We start from the raw sequence: 24248 nt of genomic DNA, 5'->3' as shown, positions 1-24248 counted from the left end.
AAGTGCCACAGAACCACCTTCTCAAGGACAGATTTGGATTGGTAATAAATATTGACCTCGCTACTGATGCCTGTGTGCTGAAATTTTGGGGGGGTGGGGGGATTGTTGGAGCACTTTTAATATTTCAAACCATTCTCTTTGATATTTCCTGAATTTCAGCTGACTGCATCTGACGCTGATGAAGATAAGAATGGACAGGTCATTTATGAAATTGTGACTGGTGACCATGGGGACTTTGTAATAAGTAACAGCAGTGGATTAATCACCATTGCACCTGGAATTAATTTAAAAGTTGGACAGACCTATGCTCTTACTGTGAAAGCAACAGATAATGCTCAGCCAGCTCAAAGAAGGTAGGTATTTAATGAAAAATGGTAAATACAATGGAATATTTCAGTAATCTTGCTTGATAAGATGTACCACACCCTTACCCTTCCAAAATCAATGTTTAGTATGGACACTCCACTCAATAAGCAATCTTAGATGGCTGTGGCTTTTTAATGTTTTAAGACAGTGGTTCTTAACCTTTTTCTTTCCTCTCACATAACATTTTAAGAATTCCCTATGCCGTAGGTGCTCTGTGATTAGTGAGGGATTGCTTAAGGTGGGTGGAAAGAAAAAGTGTGAAAACCACTTTTTTTAATCGTACTTAATTGACTCGTTATGTACACAGTTTCATAACGCCAAAGGAAATGAGCTAATGACAATTTTTCTCAAGCAAAACATTTCAGTAGAAATTGGGTCTAGAGCAGTGATTCTCAACCTTCCCTTCCCACTCACATCCCACCTTAAGCAATCCCTTACTAATCACAGAGCACCGATGGCATAGGGATTACTTAAAGTGGGATGTGAGTGGAAAGGAAAAGGTTGAGGACCACTGGTTTAAGCTATAAATATCTTACGAAGCAAATACTTAAAATGGATAAAATATTTTAATTTCACATACTGTTCCCAAACTGATGTCAATCCACTGTCACACCGAGATACTTGCGAATTGAACAACACCTAATAGTCCACCTGGGCAGTCTCCAACCAGTTAGCAATAACATTAACTTCTCCAGTATTCATTAAGCTCCCCCTCCCCCCGAGTCTCTCTTTCCCTATCTCTCTTCTCTTTTCCTCCCAACCTCCAACCCTTTCCCTTCCCTTTCCCTTCAGAAAGCTGCCATCTCAATCACCTCATTTTTTTCCCCTCTTCTACGCTTCCACCTATATCTACCCATGAACCCTTACCTGTTAGTCTGTGCTCCTCCTCCTGCCCCTTCCTCCCTCCCCCCCACCATTTTATTCAGGTGCCTGCCTGCTTTTAGCTCACACCTTGATGAAGGGCTCAGGTCCAGAACGTTGGCTGCGCTGTACTTACAATGCATGCTGTGTGACCTGCTGAGTTTCTCCAGCTCTTTTGTATATTCCAGCATCTGCAGGTTTTCCTGTTTAACTCAAAAATATGGAAAGGGTTTTAGACGATGTGTATGCCAAATTAATGGTGCTCAAAAGAGTGATAAATGTTTGAAAAAACTTATCAAGTATGGCACTTCATGTTTAGTGCCTATGTGCAGCAGTGTGAATTTTATGATGTTAGCAAACTTGTAAAAGTAAATTACAGCATAAAACCTGAACTGCCTCGTGACACTGAATTCAGGTCATGCACCGACTCTGAATCAGGCTACATTAATATAGCATAAACCTGACCAGTGCCATGTGGTAATATGTTTATAAGAACCTGATGACAGTTAACAGGCCAATCATTTTCATCTCAGAGGTGGGAGAATTTGCTAAAATCAATAATGGGATGAAAATTTATGGTTCCTTGGACAAAAGTGGATTAGCAAAAGATAGGCAACACACATTTGTTAAAAGCAAGAGCAGACAATAAATTGCTGGAGGAATTTGGCAGGTAAGGCAGCATCCATGGGTAGGAATGGTCACTCAGTGTTTTGAGTCACATCATTTTATGAAGACTCAAATAAAATCTTGTGCTTAATTTAGATGTCCTAATGAGGTGACAATGGGTGTACTTAGAATCACCCAAGGACATTGAGCCCAATTCCAGGGACAGAAGTATTAAGGCATGGACTTGACACAAATGAACAAGGGATGACATGAGGAAAATCCATTTTGGGCTCTAAATGGTCATGATCTGCAATTTCCAACCCAATGTGGTTGTGCAAATTCAATCTTTATTTTCAAATGGATTTGGATAGATACATAAGGAAGAAACAACATAGAAGGTATACAGGAAAATAACTGAGGAATAGGTGGATTGGATTGTTCATGCAGAGAGCCAGCACAAGCTTATGAACAGAAGAGCTTCTGTCTATGCAGGCAACTAGAATATAGAACATTGCAGCATAGTACAGGCCCTTCGACCCTCAATGTTGTGGTTATGCATCACTGTATATTGTTACTTGGTTACTGGTACTGTGTATACGTTTAGTTCACATGAATGGTTGCCCATCTTCCCTTGGTGACTCCACCCCCCTGGAATCCCCTAATAAAGGGAGTTAAGCCAAGTCCCTCCCTCAGTACGAGTAGGGCCAGAACAGAAGCATGGTCCAAGACTTACGGTGTTAAAAGCCTGTCATCTGCAAAACTCCAGTCGTTTGGTAATATTAATAGCGTATCAGTTGTACCAACCTATATATTCCTACCAAAAAAATACTAAACCCTTCCTACCTGTAGCCCTTTATTTTTTCATCCATGTTGTCTAAGAGTCTCTTAAATGCTTCTAATATTCCTGCCTCCACCATCACCCCTGGCAAGGTGTTTCAGGCACTCACAATCTCAGTGTGTAAAGAAAACTTACCCCTGATGTCTCTCCTAAACTTCCTTCCCTTCATTTTGTAAATGTCCTCTGGTCTTTGCTCTTTCTGTCCTCTAAAAAGGCACTGGCTGTCCTGTCTATCTATGCCTATCAGAATTTTGTAGTCCTCTATTAAGTCTCGTCTCATGCTTCTTCGCTTCAAAGAGAAAAATTGTAGCTCTGCTAATCCTGCCTCTTAAGGCATATTTTCCAATTCAGGCAACATCCTGGTAAATATCCTCCATCTGCTTCCACATCCTTCCTAGAACTGACCAGAACTGAACATAATACTCTATTGTGTGGCCTCACCAGAGATTTGTAGAGTTGCCACATGACCTTGAACTTAATCCCCCTATTAATGAAGCCCAGCATCCCATAAGCCTTCTTAACTATCCTATCAACCTGCACAGCAATCTTGAGAGATTTATAGATTTGGACCCCAAGGTCCCTCCGTTCCTCCACTCTGTTAAGTATTAGACATTAGCCCTGCACTCAACCTTCTGGTTTGACCTTCCAAAATGCATCACCTCACATTTATCCAGAGTGAACTCATCTTCCACTTTTCTGCCCATCTCTGCATCCTGCCTATATCCTTTTGTAACCTACGACAACCTTCAGCTCTATCCACAACTCCTCCAACCTTCGTACCCATCCTTCAACTTCTTCACTAGGACATACAGTATATAAAAATAACTAAGAGCAGGCATCACAGAACAGATTCCTGTGGAACTCCACTAGTCGCTGACCTCCAGGCAGAATACTTTCCATCCACTACCATTCTTCACTTTCTACATGCAAGCCAATTTTTAATCCACGCTGTCAAGGATCCTATACCTCATAACTTCTGAACAAGTGTCTCATGGGGGGCCTTGTTAAATGCCTTGCTCAAATCTATATAGACCACATCTACCTCCTTACCTTCATCAATTTCTTATGTTTAACCAGAGGACATGGCAGAACTTTTAATAGCATCCATGTGCTAAGGGATCTGGTGGTTCAGATCCATGTGTCCCTGCAAATTGATTGGGTGGTAATGAAAATACCATGGTACACTCATCTTCATTGATCTGGCATTGAAAGTCCAGGTAATTATAAATCAGTAACCCTTGTGTCTGTAGTGATCAAGCTGTAGGAAAGGATCTATGAGCATATAGAGAATCATGGTGTGATCATGGCTTTGTGAAAGGCAGATCATGTCTCATAAGCTGGACAGAGTTATTTGAGGAGATGAGCAGACATATTGATGAGGGTAGTGTGGTGGATATGGTCTACATGATTTTAGTAAGGCTTTTGGCAAAGTTCCACTTTGTAGGCTTATACAGAAAGTCAGAAGGCATGGGATCCAGGGAAGCTTTGGCCATGTGAATTCAGAATTGGCTTGTCAGTCGAAAGCAGAGGCTGTGGTGGAGGGAGTACATTTGGATTGGAGGGCTGTAACTAGTGGTGTCCCACAAGGATTGGTTTTGGGACCTCCGATTTTCATAATTTTTTTTTACTAATCACTTGAATGAGGGGTAGAAGGGGTGGGTTGTCAAGTTTGCAGATGACACAAAGGTTGGTGGCATGGTGGATAGTGTAGAGGATTGTAGAGGATTGCAGAGGGACATAGATAGGATGCAGATCTGGGCTGAGGAGTGGCAGATGGAGGTCAATCCAGAGAAGTGTGAGGTGGTACACTTTGGAAAGACAAACTCCAAGGCAGAGTACAAAGTTAATAGCAGGTTTATTGGTAGTGTGGAAGAGCAGAGGGATCTAGAGATCCATGCCCACAGTTCCCTGAAAGTTGACTCACAGGTAGACAAGAAAGCTTATGGGGTGTTAGCTTTTGTAAGTTGAGGGATTGAGTTTAAGAGCTGTGAGGTAATGATGCAGCTCCACAAAACTCTGGTTAGAGCACACTTGGAGTGCTGCATCCAGTTCTGGTTGCCTCATTATAGGAAGCATTGGAAAGGTGCAGAGGAGATTTACCAATATGATACCTGGTTTAGAGAGTATGCATTATGAGAAGAGATTAAGAGAGCTAGGGCTTTATTCTTTGGAGAGAAGGAGGATGAGAGGAGACATGATAAAGATATGCAAGATATTGAAGAATAGATAGAGGGAACAGCCTGCGCCTCCTTCCCAGGGCATCACTGCTCAGTACAAGAGGGCATGGTTTTAAGGTAATGGGTGGAAAGTTCAAGGGAGATATTGGAGTAAGTTTTTTTTTTACTCAGAGAGTGGTTGGTGGGTGGAATGCAATACCTGGGTCAGTGATGGAGGCAGGTACATTAGTGAAATTCAAGAAACTACTAGAGAAGCATATGGGTGAATTTATAGTGGAGGTTTATGTAGGAGGCAGGGTCTAAAGGTCGGCACAACATTGTTGGCCAAAAGCCCTGTACTGTTCTACGTTACCTCCTCAAAATCTCAATTAGGCTCATGAGGTATGACCTTCCCTTCAGAAACTCATGCTGACTCTTCCTGAATAGGCGGTACTTCTCCAAAGTTGAAACAATTGAAGTAGATTTAAATCAATCCCCGCAGAAAACTTCCTTTCAGTTTACAAAGGACTCCCTTTTTATTTTGGACAATATGAAAATATGGAATTGCGACAGCCTTTTTATGTAAAATGGATGAATTGATGTATTAAAATAAAAATACAAATCTCTTTCGAATAAGCTTTGGATTTCCATGAAAATAGACGTTATGCCATAGAAACATCCTGGTATCTAAGTCGCTTTTATCATGCTTAAATGTTTAGCCTCCGTCATTAACAATGGTTTTGAGGCTGAACTTTTGAAGTGTATCTCAAGCTGCAATTCTGGTCTTCACAGAAGCTCTATCACCACCGTCTATATTGAGGTTCTTCCTCCAAACAATCAGAGTCCTCCAAGGTTTCCACAAATGATGTACAATTTTGAAGTGAGTGAAGCTATGAGAACAGGAGCAGTCCTGCTGAATTTGAAGGTAAGTTGGCCTTCATGTTACTTTGCTGTTCAGGTAATCCCTGAAATACAAATGGGTTACATCTTGAAGTGGAGGTTGAAATAAAAAGGCTGAGTGAAACAAAACCTGGGGATTATGGCAAAATATTTCTCTCTGGGAAATATTTCAATGCTATTTTCTGGAAAATTAAAGAAAATGTACAAATCAACAACGTGTTCCTGTCTAGATGTAAAATTTCATCAATAAAACATTAATATTTGAGGAATGCTGACATTTCATTTTTGACTGTGGTATATTTTTTAAACCCTCGGTTCCGCCATATTGTGTAATGTGTCTCAAACTTAACAGCACAATGGCTGGTATACAAGAACATGTTACCATGCACTTGTATGTCTCCCATGGAGCTAAAGCCATATTTTCAGTCCCTTTGAGCACTGTTTGAAGGATTCATCCATTTGTCCCCCTAGAAAAGGAACTGCCTCCAGTCACAGATCATGTCCATGCTAATAAAATGGAACCCTCGCAACAAATGCCTAGCCCTTTTTCCACTTGTAGAGCTCGTTGAAAGAACCAAAGACTTTTTGATCCAAACCAAGGCTTTTATTAGCAAAGGACAAGAGCTCTTCACAGGTGGCCGACCAGTCCGGAATGATCCGACCTGGCTAGGGACACAACCCTTTAAGGCCCAGACAGTAGGCATGGCTAAGCTCTCAGCCAATTGCTGTAAGCACAGTCATTACACTCTAGATACTGTAACTATATACATTGGTGATAGGTCTGTACTATCACACCACTGGCATCCCAGTTAATTGGCCGTGCAATGTCCCAGGATAGGAAGCCATTTGTGTTGTTTCCAATGGACCACCAACTGACTTCTTTCCAACTGAACGCAACTCATCGCCGGGGATTGGAGTCTACCTTCAAATAGAATGAATGGAAGTTGTCCTTTTTCCCATTGGTTTAATCTGCACGCCAGCATCAGCTGATGCCAGGGATATGAGTAGGGGTAGAGGCCGTCAATCCCCGGCGTGATTTGATGAGTGTGTGCTGATTGTTTTCCTTTCCTCTGGTCCCTTAATCGGTTAAATCACCGTTAATTCCTTGGACAAGGAGCCAGTGGCAAAGGGGCTATTTTCTGACTGGCTGATGAACCCAGAGACTGTGAAAAAACAGCTGGAGTTGCAAACAAACGCCAGTTGATTCTGACTGGTCGCATTGATGATGGAAAAAATTGATGGGCCCACCCTTACAAACAAAGCTTCATAAATGCTACATTTATGTGCAGACTTTCTCCAAGGTCTTTTCCTAAGGAGGGAACTGACCTTGCACAGAATGATTCAGAAATTGGAGCAGTATTTACACAAGACTGGATCATTTGATCCTGTCAGTACCACTGCTGTTTCAGTCAGAAGTTTCACAGAGTGAGGCAGCTCATGCAATTGGCCTTGGAGATGAACTCAAAATGAACTTTGGTTCCCCATATCTTGAAATTGGCAGGTAAAGTTCCAGGTGTTTAATTGTTTTAAATTGAGACATACAGCAGACAAATCCATACTGCCCAATTTACATCCAATTAATCTACACCTCCGGTACGTTTTGAATGTGGGAGGAAACCGACACCCCCGGGGAAAACCCACGCAGACGCAGGGAGAACGTACAAACTTCTTACAGGCAGCGCGGGTTTCAAACGCTGGTCCTGATTGCTGGCATTGTGGAGGCATTGCGCTAACCGCTACGCCAAATGTGCCACCCTTCGTTGTGTTCTTTGTTGCTATCTTATATTCTCTCTTTTTCTCTCTCACCCCTCCCTCGCCCTCTCACAACTCCCCCCCCCCCTCCAATAACCAACATTGGAACTTAATTTCAAAGTTATAAAGGAATATTAAGGGCTGATTGGGATAGTTTCAGCAAAGCCTTATTCTTCTGGGAGAGGTCCTGATGCAAGGCATGCAGGGTCAGGATGCATACTTGTACCTTCTGGCATGTACCCTTCTTTGAACTTTATCTGCTTTTTCCTACTGCTTCCTAATAGCTACGTTAAGCTGTGATTCCACTCTTTTGCAGTATACCATGCAGTAGTGATATCATCAGTAAAGTGGTGGATAGATAAAGCTGTCATCTCAGGGTGTTGTTTTAAATGATTAAAGTCAGTGTAAAAGGTTACTTCATATTTGTGCATCTCATTATGCTGAAGCATTTTATTTAAAGGGCTGCTCAGAATTGCCACATCTTCATCTAACTCCCACAGTCCCAGTGAACTTACAGAAATTCATTTGTTGGTTCGTTTATTTTTATAAATTCTGAATGGCTGAATATTCCACAATACTCGAACAGATGTGATTGATGGGTTATGCCTATGATTTTAATTGCACTTTTTCACTGAACTGCAAGATTTAATAGTGCACAGAGCCGACTGAAATTAGGAGTGATGTCAGCAGAAACTATTCTGAGGTGATTGGCAGCAATGAGGTAATAATAAACCAAACATAATCTTGATCAACTGATTTCATAGAATCAGGAAAAAGCTCTAAACTCGTGCTGTTTTCCAGTGTCACGTTTGGACATCTCATTTCAAATTAAATTATTTAAAGCTGTTCTAATACCGTTGCGGAAATGGCCATCGTTTCTTTGCCCGTGTGAATTATCCTCGTGAAGGTGCTGAGCCCATTCATTTTCTCAAATTGTTATCATTTGTGTGGCGAAGGTCCTCCCCAAAAGTAGGCTCATACCTCAAGGTTCAGAAACAGCTGCTACCCCTCCACATTCAGGTTCCTCAACAAGAAATCAGGGATTCATTAAAGGACTTGAATTTGCACTTTTTGCTTGTTTTCTCTTTGTATTGCATAGCTTGTTCACGTTTCTTTATTTGTTTGCATGTGTACATTGAGTATTGTGCTTTTTGTACTACCAATAAGTGGTAAATCTGCCTCGCCGGCAGGAAAAAGAATCTCAGGGTTGTATGTGATGTCATGTATATTCATTGACAATAAATCTGACATTGGGATCTGAAATTAAGTGAACAGATTAGGGAAAGAGACATTTTAAAATCATAATACAGGACCTAGCAAGAGGACCAGTTACTTCTTGGATGCACACAGGAGTCTGCAGATGCTGAAGTCTGAAGCCAAACACAATCAGTTGGAGAAACTTAGCAGGTCAAGCAGAATCAATGGGCCATAAAGAATGGCTGATGTTTCAACCTGAAACCCTCTTGATAAACAGTTGCCATTAGTCAATGGGAGTTATTCTGCATGAATACAAAAAAACTAGGCAAATCTAATCCAGCCAATTACATACCTACATCTGCCATCACAGATTGATGATAGAGGCCATCAACCAGATACAGTAACCGCCCATTATCTGTGGGGGATATCTTTCAAGACGCCCAGCAGATGCCTGAAATTGCGTCTAGAGTGCTACGAAACAATTGTACAACTTGTGTACTGGACATCGGGGGGCATCCAGAGACATTTACGATTGACCGACTAAAGCCTTGATCGGTCCTTGCCACAACCCCCGATGTGAAGTCACGGATGACTGCTCAAGAGTGGTGGACAGTCATGGCACCAGAGGTTTAGCCTCCTATCGCCGGTTCTGAGAAGGGGGGATGCCATGTAGCGGCTCACCGGAGACTTAATCGAACCAGCTCAGGAGGTTCCGAGTGAGGTCATGACGTCACAATGCAATTACGTCATTTGAAATGCGTGGGGTTTTAAAAAGTTGCTTGTGACTTTGAATAAACGACTTTTACTGAAATTCGACTCGGCTACGTCTGATCATTTTCTCCTTCTTCGTTTCACGTTGCAGCACAGTTGCTACAGGCACATGTTGCTCTTTGTCTGTTTTCCATGTGATTGTTCACCCTGTGTGTTACAGCCATGGCTGGGCTGTGTGAGGAAGAGCAGAAACCAAGGGAGGGAAGTGCTGCCCTACTCAGCTCATCTTCCGCCCCTCTCCACATCCAGTGTTGTCCTCGCTTCACCCTGCTTTTCAACACCAGATCCTCATCTTAAAGTATATACATTTTTTTTAAATCTCTGGGCATTCCCAAACCTGACAACAAAATTCATAGAATTTAAACGTGAGCTAATTTCCTCTTTTCAGATGTTTGCTGGCCTGAAACATCTACTGTTTTTTTTTCTCTCTCTCTGCAGTCACCGCCTGGCCAACTAGGTACTTCTCAGTACCTTCTGTTTTTTGTTAACATCATCAGTATTTTCCTTCCTCAAGGTGATATGCAAGAATAAGGGTTTTGTTTTAATTCATGTGGGATGGATATCAGTAGCCAGGCCATCATTTATTTACTGTCCATGGTTGCCTTTGAATTGAATAATTTTCAGAGGATGGTTGGGAATCATGCAGGATTTTGCTTTTGATCCAGAACAGAGAGAGAAGAATGATATTGGATTCCCTCTCTGCTAATCTGAAGGGGTTTGTTTAGCAGTCAATGGTTTTATTAACTCCTACCCTCTCAAATTATCTTGAAAAATGAAAGTACAGTAATAGAACCACAGTCATTGGTTTCTTTGACCTCAGCAACGTGGGCATGGCACAAACCAGACTGATGCCATTTGAGGAAACAATTGAGTCGAACCTAGAAGAGAGAGGGGTGGGGTGATTGCTTAATATTAGGAGAAATAGGATGATGACATGTATCTCTAAGATTACCTTTGTTTTAGTTCCACAACGAATATTCACACAAAATGGAATTTGTTCATGAATTGTGCCTGTCGTGAAATTTCTTTGTATCACATCTACTTAGAAGCAAGATTTTATTTCATTCTAACCTCAATCTATTTTTGCTCGTGTTGCTAGACTTTGAAAGAGTTAATCAATTAAGAGCAGGTCATGTATTCTAATCACTTTCTATTCATTTTAATGATTTTGCTATAAATCTTTGTCGATCTCAAGCAGCTGGTATTGTAGCTCCCTGTTGCATTCTGTTTGCTGGATAACATCAGGAGGGGTGAGGTTTAGGGATGTTGGTAGGTGTCAAAAGAGGATGCAGTGATGGAGCAGGCAGCAGCACCAAGTTCTAAAATACTGAAAATGACAGAAATATTGACAGCTTGGGTCTCTTAAGACACAATAGTATTTCACTCCATGGTCCTTGTGCCGGACAAGCTGAGTTGGAAGCTTATTACCAACACATGGCAACTGTTGTAGAGCCTGTAGGCACAGCGAGCAATTAGACCGGGTGTTTGAACCTCGAGCAGCATTGAACATCCAGTCAGCAGGGTCTTTCTGGTGCTGTTTGGGAAAACATTTCCTTTCATTAATTTGGCAGTCCAAAAAAATGTAGCAGATGATCTGTTTTCTTATGCAGTCATTTACACACATCTCCTTAGCAACAAGAAAAAAGGGTGGGGGGGAGAGCAGGCTTTTATCTACGCCTTAATGGCAACTTTCCAAAGATACTAGATGTTGTCAACTACACTCACACAGTGACCTACAGATTTGTGAAATGTGTTAGCGCATTGGGTTGAAGCAGCATCGCTGGGTTGGGGGGGGGGGTGTCAAGGGAAATAAAAGATTTTATTTTGATGTAGTTTGTTGCTGTGATCTGGACTGTGTTGGATTAAAAAAATATCAAAATGGAATGGAATAAATCATAGTGAGAACACTGCAGGAGCACTGAGGCAGGAACAGGATAATTTTCTGATGTAGGCAGAGTGGGTTGTCTGACCCATTTCTGCACTAGATGGTTTTATGGGAGATAAACAGAAATAGTTTTCAACTCGAAAGTCTAGTTGCCATGGAGTTCTAGAATCAGAAGTTATTGACATGAACAAGTCATGAGATTCAATGTCATAGTGAAAACATTCATATTATAACCATCTTACAACATTACTATTATGAATAATAATGTCCAACAAATAAGGCCGTGTCTTTGGTTCATTGATTATTCAGGAATCTGATGTCAGCGGGGAAGAAGTTGATTTGTGTCAATGAGTGCTCGTCCTTAGGCTCCTGTAGCTTTTCCCCGATGGTAGCAGAGTGAAGAGAGCGTGGCCTGGGTGGTGGGTAGTTTTTGATGATCGAGGCTGCTTTTTTAAGATGCCGCCGCGTGTAGATGTCCTCGATGGAGTGAAGTCTGGTGCCTGTGAAGTCACAGGCCGAGTCAACAACCCTCTGGAGTTTATTTTTGTTCTGTGAGTTGGCACCTCCATACTAGGCAGTGACGCAACCAGCCAGAATGCTCTTCACAGTACACCTGTAGAAGTTTACGAGAGTCTTTGGTGACATATCGATTCTCCTCAGACACCTAAAGTCTATCCACTGACAAGGGCCAGTTATCAAAATTCCATAATTTATTTTTCACACCCGTAACACTATCTAGTGTAGCCATTCTCAAATATTTTTGGCCATGCCCCCCCCCCCCCACACACACACACACACACACACACACACACACACACACACACACACACACACACACACACACACACACACACACACACACACACACACACACACACAAGGACTCTATTCAAAGTTTATGGAGCCCCTTCCCTATGAGTCTATCAAGTTTTGGTTTCTTCCATATTTCTCTCCAACCAACTTCATCAATATCATTAAAAATATTTAAATTACATGAGGTGAAAAGAAAGCAAGGCTCTGACTTAAATGTGCTGTGGCCCTGAGTAGGTCTGCAGGGCTCCCGTTGAAAATGGCTCATCTAGGCAGCTGTCAAAACCATTGGCTTTCTTCCACAGTGGAGTTTTCATCAGATGCCGCGATGGAATGTTTCCCTGTGCTGGCATCCCTTTCAAGCAAGCATCAATGAAAGAGATGATTGAGTAGCCTGTGATTATTCTCTTTGGATTTTAGAAGGATGAGAAGGAATCTTATAGAGATATATAAAATTATAGAAGGAATAGATAAGATCGATGCAGGGAGATTGTTTCCACTGGCAGGTGAGATTAGAGCTCGAGGAGATAGAATCAAATTTCGAGGGTGTAGATTTCAGGCAAGAGGTCTGAGAATGCTGCTTTTTCCAGAGTAATGAGTCTGGAATTCTCTGCCCAAGGAAGCTCCTCGTTGAATGTATTTAAATCACAGATAGTTTTTAAACAGTTGGGGAATTATGGTGAACTAGGGGGCTGGGGAGCTAAGTCCACAGCCAGATGAGCCATGATTTGATTGAATGGTGGGTCAGATGGTTTCCTCCTTCTGTTATCACATGTGATCTAATGGAAGAGATTTCACTGATTGCATTAATCTCATCCGAACCGGTGTGTAAATATTTAAGGAAGCTGGGCTCCACTCTCAAAAAGAGCCAATGAAGGAAACCCCACTTTTTTGCCGTAATTATCTCACCAACCACATTTCTGTCCTTTTCATAAGCATCTGCCAAACAACTTGCATGCTTTGAACTATATCCAATGTGCATACGTCCCTCCCTTAATAATGAATCCTTACAAGCAAATAATGGTTCAGGTGGGCTAGACCTATAAATTGAATTGAAATGTTTAATGTCACATTTACCAAGATACAGTGAAAAGCTTTCTTTTGCATGATATCCAGGAATGTTAACCCATACATGCGTACAGGTGGTTGTGCATTAATAAAAATGTGCACAATATGGTGTTGTAGACATTCAACAAAAGGGCAAAGTGTGGACTATAAAGAAACATACAGTTAAATACTACAGCAGAATCATCTTTTCTCCATCAAAGGTCTATTTAACAGTCTGATAACAACAGGAAAGAACCTGCCCTTGAGTTTGGAAGTTCTATTGAATTTTCAAGCTCGCACATCATTTGCCCATTGGAAATGGGTAGAAGAGAATGTGTCCAGGTGGGATGGGTCATTTCATATATTGGCAGATTTTCCAAGCAATTTGTCACAAGATTTTCCAACCTCTGTCCCTTTACAACAAAGTCTAACATTCCACTTGCCTCCTATAATTACTTGGTTTTGATCAGTGGCTATGTTAGAAATCTGCAGTTCCATTGATATTACAATACATGTTTTGGTGCACAAGAGCCTGATACACCAGCAAGGAATGAAATGCAGTATCTTGATCACTTGCCACACTCCGATCTGTATGGTTTAGCTGAGAACTTTTTAATTGTAGTGTGACAGAATTGTGCTAATATTAGTCTCTAGTTATAAAATTATATTTTTTTATTAAAGGGACTTTGTGGGCTGGACACAGGGAAAGAACACATTTTTGAAATGTTTTAAATAGCAGAGCCATGTATATTATGTAGAACTAGATGTTAATATCCCTTATTGCATTCCTGAGACTTGCTGCCTAGACTCTGTGGGGTGGCCAAGTGAGTGGTGCCATCTTCTGGGTTATCACATCGGCGGCCTCCTTCCTCTGTGTTTCACTGATAGACCCACAAAGGGTTCAGCAGTGAGTCCTGGAGTCCTGGGCTCACCATCTAGACCCACTGACTACTCTTTTCGCAGCTCTGAAGAGTTCATTGACTGCTTGTTTGTGTGTCTTTCCTTGCACTCCCAACTCTTGGAGAAGCCTTGATGTCGATGTGGCTACAAATCCCCTGCAATCTACTTCAACTGGTCGGACACTTGTCTTCCAGCCACGTTGCTGCACATCAGTTGAAAGCTCAGAGTACCTCAGTTTCTCCACTCATAGGCCTCCTATGAGAGTCAAAACGTCTGTTAATTCATTGTTCAGTGGAAGTTGTATAAACAACCATAATAGTCAGAGGTGATTCTTCATTAAAACTAAAGACAATGGTGTTTGCTGAGAGATGGCATCTGTTTAAACAAGCTGGCTTTTGCTTTTAATGATCTGTGTACACATAAGGCCATCTGCTTGTGACCTGAGCAGACAAATCAGAACCATTAACTCATACTTTTGGAAGAGATGAGACTTCAAACAGAACCAGGAATGATGTCAAGTCATGTGATTACACCTCCAAGAAGTCATCTTTAATGTTGTACCAGTCATCAACTTAAGTCAGAAATGCAGTAGCTTTCAGTGAGAGAGGAACTGTTGTGTTATATTCTTCTTGTCATGGGAGCTACACAGAATCAATGGTTTGAAAGAGAAAGAGCCACTTCACTGTCTCTTTGTCAAAAGAATACAGTTCTATTGTATCCATTTTAAAATGATCACTTCAAATAACCCTTGCCTGGGTGTGAAATCAACATGTAAAACAAGTTCCATAACCTCCATGCAAGAGAGTGAAATAATTCGTATGAAGAAACAATCATTTGAATCCAACGCCACAGGAAGTCATGAGTTTTGAGAACAATAGTAAAGATTCTGAGTTTAAAGACAAAAGATTGTTGAGAGTCACACACACACACACACACAATAGTTAATAATAAAAATTATTATTGTCTTTAAATTGCCATTATCTTGGTGAATTTCTACTGCTGCTGGTCTATGTCATAACAGTAGAAACAAAGGTGTGGAAATATTGGAAAGTACAATCACTCCTCCCCCCATCCCCCAACCAAACAACAAAATACATGTTGTCAAATCTTTCAGTGATGTTTTGCTCTCTAGGCATGAAATTGCACCAAGAATATGATTTTCACAGAGAAACAAGCATACCCTTCCACTGATTTCATCACTGACAATTTAGGATTCTTATTACCTGAGTAATATAGTTAGGAAAAATTTGGAGGCACTCAGCAGACCAAATAGCAACTATTGAGAGAGAAACAGATAAACTGAATAAGTTCTAATGAAGGGTCATAGATCTGAAATACTTACTGCTTCTCTCTGACAGACCTGCTGAATACTTACAGTATTTTCAGATATTGTTTCAGATGTAAAATCACCAGTGTTTGTACAATGGTTGAAAAGTTGGTGAACTGCATTGACCTCTATTGCCTGGCTGTTGTCAATGGCGATGAATGTTGCTTGCCTTTGCAACAATTCTAAAATTGCATCATTCCAAAAATCTGGTCAAAGTGAATCAGATCAAATTGCTCTGGCTGCTTCCCATTATTTTTTTTTTAAATAATATAGAACAATAACAGGCCTTTCCAGCCCATGAATGCATGCCACTCAAATACACCAACCAACTTAGAAACCCCAGGTCACTGTTCCTGTAATAACATCATGCTAATCGTTATGTTAGCCGTGCCACCCTGTGTAAATTCTGTGGTCCAGCTGTTGTCTGTATCTATTTCCTGGGACTGGATTCTGGTCTTCTGAGGCATGAGTAAAAGCTCTCACAACTGGAGAGAGAACATACACATTTATTAGCTTATAACAAAGGGCAGGGTCTTACAATGGTCTTCGGTAGGGCTCAGGCTTTAGGTAGGAAACCTGGGTTATATATGGGTAAATGGGGGCAGAGCCTGGGGGAGGAGTCAGCCATCAGCACAACCCATCACCAGTGAATCTCAGTTCTGCATCTTCCACACCTATACTCTGTGAAATGGAATTATGAAATATGTTGGATGTCAGATGGTGGCACAGTTCACACCTTGTCTGCCAGTGGGTTCAGCACCAAGTGTAGTGTCCATTAGAATCATAGAGTCATAAGCACAGAAGAGGCCCTTCAGCCCAACTTGTCCATACTAACATAGAACAACCAAGAATAGTACAGGCCCTTTGGCCCTCAATGTTGTGTTGACCCATATATTCCTTCTTTTAAAAAAAGTACTAAACCTTCCCTACCCCGTAACCCTCTTCCATCTATGTGTCTATCTAAGAGTCTCTTAAATGCCCCAAATTTTTCAGCCTTCACCACCTTTCCTGGCAAGGCATTCCAGGAACCCTCAACTCTCTGTGTAAAAAAAAAAAAAAAAAAAAAAACATTACCCTTTATGTCCCCCTAAACTTTGCTCCCTTAACTTTGTACATATGTCTTCTGGTGTTTGCTGATCCTGCCCTGGGAAACAGGTGCTGGATGTCCACCCTATCTATGCCTCTCAATATCTTGTAGACCTCTATCAAGTTTCCTCTCATCCTTCTATGATCCAAAGAGAAAAGTCCCAGCTCTGCTAACCTTGCCTCATAAGACTTATTTCCCAATCCAGGTAACACCCTTGCAAATCTCTGCTGCACCCTCTCCAGACCTTCCACATCCTTCCTATAATGAGGTGACCAGAACTGAACACAATACTCGAAGTGTGGTCACACCAGAGATTTGTAGAGTTGCAACATGACATCTCTGCTCCTCCATTCAGATCCTCTTCTAAAGAAGAGGATCTTCTAAAGACCCATGGGTCTTCCTAACTATCCTATCAACCTGTACGGCAGTCTTGAGGGATGTATGGATTTGAACCCCAAGGACCCTCTGGTCTTCCACACTCTTAAGTAATTGACCATTAATTCTGTTCTGAGCCTTCTGGTTTGTCGTTCCAAAATGCATCACTTCACACTTATCTGGATTGAAATCCATCTGCCACTTTTCTGCCCAACTCTCCAACTGTCAATATCCTCCTACACCCTTCGACAACCTTCAGCTCCATCCACAACTCCGGCGACCTTTGTGTCACCCGCAAACATCTTGACTCATCCTTCCGCCTCTTTATGCAAGTCATTTATAATAATCATAAAGAGCAGGGGTCCCAGAACAGATCCTTGCAACACCCCACTAGTCACTGACCTCCAGGCAGAATACTTCCCTTCCACTACCACTCTCTGCTTTCTTTCTACAAGCCCATTTTTTTTATGCACACAGCCAGGGTTCTAATGATCCTGAGCCTCGTGATTTTCTGTACGAGTCTCTTTTGGGGGATCTTGTCAAATGCCTTGATAATATCCATGTAGACCACATCTACCACCTTACCCTCATCAATTTCTTTTGTTACCTCTTCAAAAAACTCAATTAGACACATTAGCCATGACTGTCCCTTCACAAAGTCATGCTAACTATCTTTGACTGTACTTCTCCAAATGCTCATAGATCCTATCATTAAGAATCCTCTCCATAAGTTTGCACACCACTGACATAAGACTCACCAGTCTATAATTCCCAGGATTCTTCCAATTACTTTTCTTAAACAAGGGAACTACATTTGCCATTCTCCAATCCTCCGGCACCACCCTTGTGTCCAAAGAGCATTTCAAAGATCATAGCTACTGCCTAGCTATCTCTTCCCACTGCAACCTGGAGTATATTAACATTCTGGGCTAGTCCCATTGTAGAGCTCGTCGAAAGAACCAAAGACTTTTTGATCCAAACCGAGGCTTTTATTAGCAAAAGACAGGAGCTCTTCACAGGTGGCCGACCAGTCAGGAATGATCTGACCTGGCTCGGGACACAACCCTTTAAGCCCCAGACATTAGGGGTGGCTAAGCTCTCAGCCAATCGCTGTAAGCACAGTCATTACACTCTAGATACTGTAACTATATACATTGGTGATAGGTCTGTACTATCACACCCATTTGCCTACATTCCACTCATTTCTTCCAAGCCCTTCCTATCCATCCAAAGGTCTTTTGAATAGTGTAATTGTGCCAGCTTCTATAGTTTCTTCTATAGCTAGTTCCAGATATGGACCACATTCTTCTGGAAAAGGCTACCATCTTAAATCTTTCCCCTCTTACCTCAAATTCTCAAATGAAAAAGACTATGACTCTATCCACTTTATCTGCAAGGAACTGGCTCAAAGGGATCAATCTATTATGTTTCCTGCCCCTTTGCTTTACATCAGCTAATGTAACCCCATTCATTTGATGTCAAATGAAAAGAGGTCTCTTGTTAAAAATCTAAGCTGAACATGTGGTGTTTTTTTAATGAATGCATTGCTTTTCAAGTTTTGAAAAAAATCTTTTGAATTATTTAAATATTTTTCTATCTCTTTCTAAATATTTTTGATCATCAGAAATATTTAGAAATGGAGAAATTTAGCAGTCAGAAGACCATCACAGTGGCCTGTGGGCTGGAGGTTAGTTTCTTCCACCTGTGGAAGAGCACACCATACTATAGAGTGGCCACAGAAGCAAGACCAACAGGTTCTGAGTGCCAGACATTGTCAAAGGATTAGTGTGACCACAGGCAGCAAATACTGAGGGCAGCTTGATACAGGCCAGAGATAATTTGTGATGAGATAACAAACCAATGATACTTATTTTTCATGGAGCCATTTAGCTGGATAGAAAATCAGGAACTGCAAATCATTAACACCCTCTCTAGGCTTTGTTGCCAGAAACATCTAATTAGGAATTGACCATCAAATGTTGTAATTTGTGGTAATATCTATGCACTCAGTGAAATGACAGTTCATAGATGGTCTGAAATGACTGTGTAATATTATTTAATCAATGTTTAATTCTTTCTTGTGCAATTCCTTCATCATGTCAGTGGGGGTGCTAAACTGTGATTTGACACATCCTGTCCAACATACAATTTTACGTCACCCTCTTTTATAACCCTTGTCCTGAAGATTAATGATTCCGTTTTCGAGAGAGAGTTCAAGTGTTCAATCATACAATCAATTACACTGAGCAAGCACAAAATTGTTTTACTTGATTAAAATGTGTGTGTGACAATAATCAGGAATTAGTTCCAGCAAAATAAAAATGATTTCTTGGGAGCGATTATGAAGTATTTTCCGCCTTGACACCTGATAGTGAGCCCAAGAAAATCTATTTCAAGGAGGTCAAGAATTTCTGATGAATAACATGTTTAGCCAATACCTCTCGGTTATTAAATTATAACTCAGTTTCCAATTTATATCTCCAGGCCACAGATCGTGAGAGAGATCCAATCACCTATCGCATTATAAACGGAGATCCACAACAGGTTTTTAACATTACTCAAAGGTAAGATAAAACTGATATCTTGATTTCACTGCACATTTGTTACTTGGCTTAATTTAAATTTACCATTGATAGGACACTATAGCGCAGAAAGCAGGCCATCCGGCCCTTCTAGTCTGTGCCGACTATCATTTCGCTAGGCCCACTGACTTGCTCCCATTCCATAACCCTCCAGACCTCTCCTATTCATGTATCTATCCAATTTATTCTTAAAACACAAGATGCTGACGTAGCCTCCGCTGCTTCAATGGGCAGCGAATTCCACAGATTCACCACCTCTGGGAAAAGAAGTTCCCCCTCATCTCCATCTTAAATCAAGGACCCTGAATCTTGAGGCCATGTTCCTTAGTTCACGTCTCCCTCACCAATGGAACTGACCAACCTCTGTCTTATCCGTGCCTTTCATAATTTAATACATTTCTATGATTCCCCTCTCATTCTTCTAAATTCCAATGAGTACAGTCCCTGCATCTTCTCTCCTTGGTACAGTCCCAGATGACTCAATCAATAAAGGAGGCTGAGGAGCTTATAAGAGGCTTATAAAATCATGAAGGTAAAGAGATAAGGTAAAGAGTAGTAGCCTCTTTGCCAGGGGAGGGATGTCTAAAACTAGAGGGCAGAGGCTAAATTTTGAGAGGAAAGATTTGAAAGGGAACCTGGGAGGCATGTTCACACTGAGAGTGGTGTTCTAGATTCTGGGAAATCACCATGTTTAAAAGACATGTAGACAATGATGGATAAGAAAAGTTTGCATGGACAAAATGCTGGCAAATGGATGACCTTGGGTAGACAATTGGGTCAGCATGGACTAGTTGGGCTAAAGGGCTTATTTCTATGTTGTAAAACTCACAGACTCTCTGTCAAAGGAGATAGAAGGAAGAAGGGATTTTGGGCAAATGTTCCCTGAGATCAGGACCAAGGCAACAGAAAGCATGTTGGAGGGTGGGATGAGAAAGAGGAAGGTTCTGAGAGGAAAGAATGCGACTTGGTGTGTGTGTGATGGGATTTTAGCAGTGGAATTCTATATGATCTTGAATTTACAAAGATGAGAACCTGATCAGAAAAAAAAAATGTAGGAAAGCAATTGGAGAAGGTCAATGGCAGGGATGAGAGTTTCAGCTTCAGATGACCTAAAGACTGATTTTGAGGTTATCATGGAAAATCATATTTCCGTAATCTTACTGTGGTGGAAATGAAGTAGGAGAACAATCTGTCAATCGATTGCACAGCCCGGGTATGAGTTTGTATTGGGGACCAGAGATGGTGGTTTCAATCTGCTCAATTGCACAAAGCTGTGTGAGATAAATTCATCAGTTGTGTACCTGCTATGGGTCCATGGATGGAGAAACTTAAATTTAATTCTATTATGGTTATAGGAGTAAAGAATGAAGTTTGTTATAAAGTGTCCCACACTCTGTCAAGGATTTTTAGCAGTTTAAAGTTTGATTTTAAGTAACATTTGTGGCAATTTATCAATAACACCAACTATCACAACACTTAATGTTCCTTTAAATGAATAGTTAATCCATTAAAGTCCTTCAATAGGATGGCATGGTTGGCATAGCAGTTAATACAGTGTCTTTACAACGCCAATGATCGGGACTAGACCGGGGTTCGATTTCTGTACTGTCTGTGAGGAATTTGTATGTTCTTCCCGTGTCTGTGTGGGTTTTCTTCAGGGGCTCTGGTTTCCTCCAACTGTTCAAAAATGTACCAGAGGAGTAGGTTGATGGGGTGTAAGCTGGGTGGTATGAACCCATGGGCCGAAATGGCCTGTTACTGTTCTGTATGTCTAAATATAAAAATAAATAAGAAAGTGCTACCTCAAGGGGGTTAGATCAATTTTGACCAGTTTTGTGAAAATCCAAGCTACTTCCATGGTTCCCTTTTAATGAGATTTCTACTTACCCACTCCAAAATCTTTCAATAAATGTGATAAACAAGATTTCCCTTTCATAAAACCACGTTGATTCTTTCTAATCATATTGTGAATTTCCATGTCCTGTAACGAGGTCTTAAATAATGGATGGTATTATTATTGCCTGACGTCAGGCAAATTAGCCCAAAGCTTCTGTGTTTACCCTCCCTTACTTCCGAAGCAGGGAGGTCACAGTATTAATTTTTCAAATCAGAGAGGCTATTCTTGAATCTCAACATCTCTGGCCTTCAGGTCCTGTGATTTTGTCTGCTTTTAGTCCAGTTTAATTGTTTCAGTAATTGCTCTGCATTAATATTAATTATATGGAGTTTTTCACCCTCATTAAACTCAAAATTATGTACTTTATGTCCTCTACTGTAACGAGAGACAAAATGTTGGTTTAACATCTCTGTCATTTCCTTATTCCTCAATTTAATTTCTTCTCTTTGTCATCTTGTAATTGATGTATGTAAAAGGTTTTTTTTCCATCCTTCTAGCTTATTTTCATAAGATGCTTCTCTGTGAGGCGCCAAGATGCACGGTTTGAGGCGGTGGTCAATGTGGCAGGCACCAAGAGATTTCTTTAGGCAGTCCTTGTACCTCTTCTTTGGTGCACCTCTGTAGCAGGGGTTGTATTAAATGGTGTTGTTTTCTAATGTTAAAAATGATTGAAGAGTGTTCAATGATGATGCACTTTAGATAACTATAACGTAATTTCCCAAGCAACTTCTCCCTCCCATATCACATTTCCAACATTTACATTTAATCTGTTTGTATCCTACATCAATATGTTTATGATATGTTAATTGAGGATAATTGTCAAGTTAAGCCCAATATTACCTTTCCTGGTTTTATCCCTTGGAGCAACAATAAGTATATCTTCTCCATCATTTTCCAAGCTTCTCTTTCAACCACATAATAACATAACATAACAGTTACAGCACGGAAACAGGCCATTAGGCCCTTCTAGTCCGCACCGAACCAAACACCCCTTTCTAGTCCCACCTCCCTGCACAATGCCCATAACCCTCCATCTTCTTCTCATCCATAGACCTGTCCAACCTTTTCTTAAATAATACAATTGACTCCGCCACCACTATTTCTCCCGGAAGATGATTCCACACAGCTACCACTCTCTGAGTAAAGAAGTTCCCCCTCATGTTACCTCTAAACCTCTGCCCCTTAATTCTTAACTCATGTCCTCTTGTTTTAATCTTTCCTCCGCTTAACGGAAATAGTCTATCCACATCCATTCTGTCTATCCCTTTCATAATCTTAAATACTTCTATCAAATCCCCTCTCAACCTTCTACGCTCCAAAGAATAAAGACCCAATCTGTCCAATCTCTCCCCATACTCCAGATGCTTAAACCCAGGCAACATTCTGGTAAACCTTCTCTGCACTCTCTCCATTCTGTTTATATCCTTCCTATAATTAGGCGACCAGAACTGCCAACAGAATATTCTTAACTCTGCCACTGGACAGTCATTGAGGAGTGTTGAGGATTATGCATAAAAGTGGACAACATAGGTGATCATGTTATTGGATTCATGAACCAGGGTTAAAGGGAACATCTGCTCTACTTTTGGACTTTCTTGTATTCACGATACCGAGGTCGCTGCCATGACCTGCTTGCTCTCCCACCTCATAATAATGAATTCAACTGTCCATCTACCTCCCCGGCATTTCTTCCGGCCATCAGGAGGCACCTCATTCAAGTTCGCATTTATTGCGCTGTGATAGAGGAGATCTACTGGACATTTCAGGCATAGTTGAAGAAGTAACACACAATACAGCAGAGTTACAGAGAGGGATCGGATGGTATGTTGCCACAGACAGCTGTGGAGGCCAAGTTTAAATTTAACGTTGTAAATTGAGATATACAGCAGGGTAACAGGCCCTTTTGGCCCATGAGCCCGTCCTGCTTAATTACACCCAATTGACCTACAACCCCCTGTACGTTTTGAAGGGTGGAAGGAAACCGGAGCACCCGGAAGAAACCCACGCAGGCACAGCGAGAATGTACAAACTCCTTAAAGACAGCGCTGGATTTGAACCCCAGTTGCTGGCGCTGTAACAGAGTTGCACTAACCGTGATTGGGTATATTCAAAGTGGAAGTTACTAGGTTCTTGATGAGTCAGGTTGTCAAGGGTGACGGGGAGAAGGCAGAACAATGGAGCAAGAGGAAAAATATATCAGGCGTGATTCAAATGGTTAGTTCTGTTCATATGTCTCAATGTAGAGAGCAAAGGCAGCAACAATTTATTATTTTTTGAAAGAAAATTTAAAATGACAGAGTTAGTAATCTTAAAGTTGCTACAGTGGAGTCGACCAATTGTGCAGTGGGAAAGGAGAAAATCTTCAAAGCGTCACCATGCTTGACCAGGGAAACTCCACACTACATCCCGCTCATCCCAGCTGAGCAAGCCCAGATCACCACAAAACAAAATGTCCATTTAACTCTTCCCATTTTCCCGACGAAACAGAAGGTTGGCCTCCGACTCAGTAAATTTGGTGCCAAACCTTTTGCTGTGCCATCTGGACGCACTTGACCGAGATTGCCACACTTTCTGCCAAGCCCTAAATGCTGGAGAAATCATGCATCATTGGGGCTGCCCTCTCTGTATCATGACATGAGGCAGAGATCTGAAATGTTTTTATTTAATCAAATCTCTCTCTCTCTCTAGAGAGGGGGGGGCACACACACACACACACACACACACACACACACACACACACACACACACACACACACACACACACACACACACACACACACACACACACCACCCCTCCTAGGTTTATTCTCATCCAATTAACTTAATGTGGCAACATCTTCAACCTTTGGACTCAATTCTATTTCCCAGCAGATGTTCAATTTTCCACATTG

At 41.3% G+C, this 24248-nt stretch overlaps 1 protein-coding gene across 1 annotated transcript in view; it reads left to right on the top strand.

Moving 5' to 3' along the window:
- The window catches only part of pcdh15b (protocadherin-related 15b), a 568726-nt gene that overhangs the window by 155250 nt on the left and 389228 nt on the right, over window positions 1–24248 (top strand). Inside the window, exons 13-15 of the mRNA XM_069899399.1 lie at window positions 160–353; window positions 5620–5752; window positions 19363–19442. Coding sequence (XP_069755500.1) covers window positions 160–353; window positions 5620–5752; window positions 19363–19442 — 407 coding nt within the window. The remainder of the gene's footprint in view (window positions 1–159; window positions 354–5619; window positions 5753–19362; window positions 19443–24248) is intronic.

Source organism: Narcine bancroftii, chromosome 10 (assembly GCF_036971445.1).
Source record: "Narcine bancroftii isolate sNarBan1 chromosome 10, sNarBan1.hap1, whole genome shotgun sequence".
Taxonomy (NCBI): Eukaryota; Metazoa; Chordata; class Chondrichthyes; order Torpediniformes; family Narcinidae; genus Narcine; species Narcine bancroftii.
This window is presented reverse-complemented; position numbering and strand designations above follow the sequence as displayed.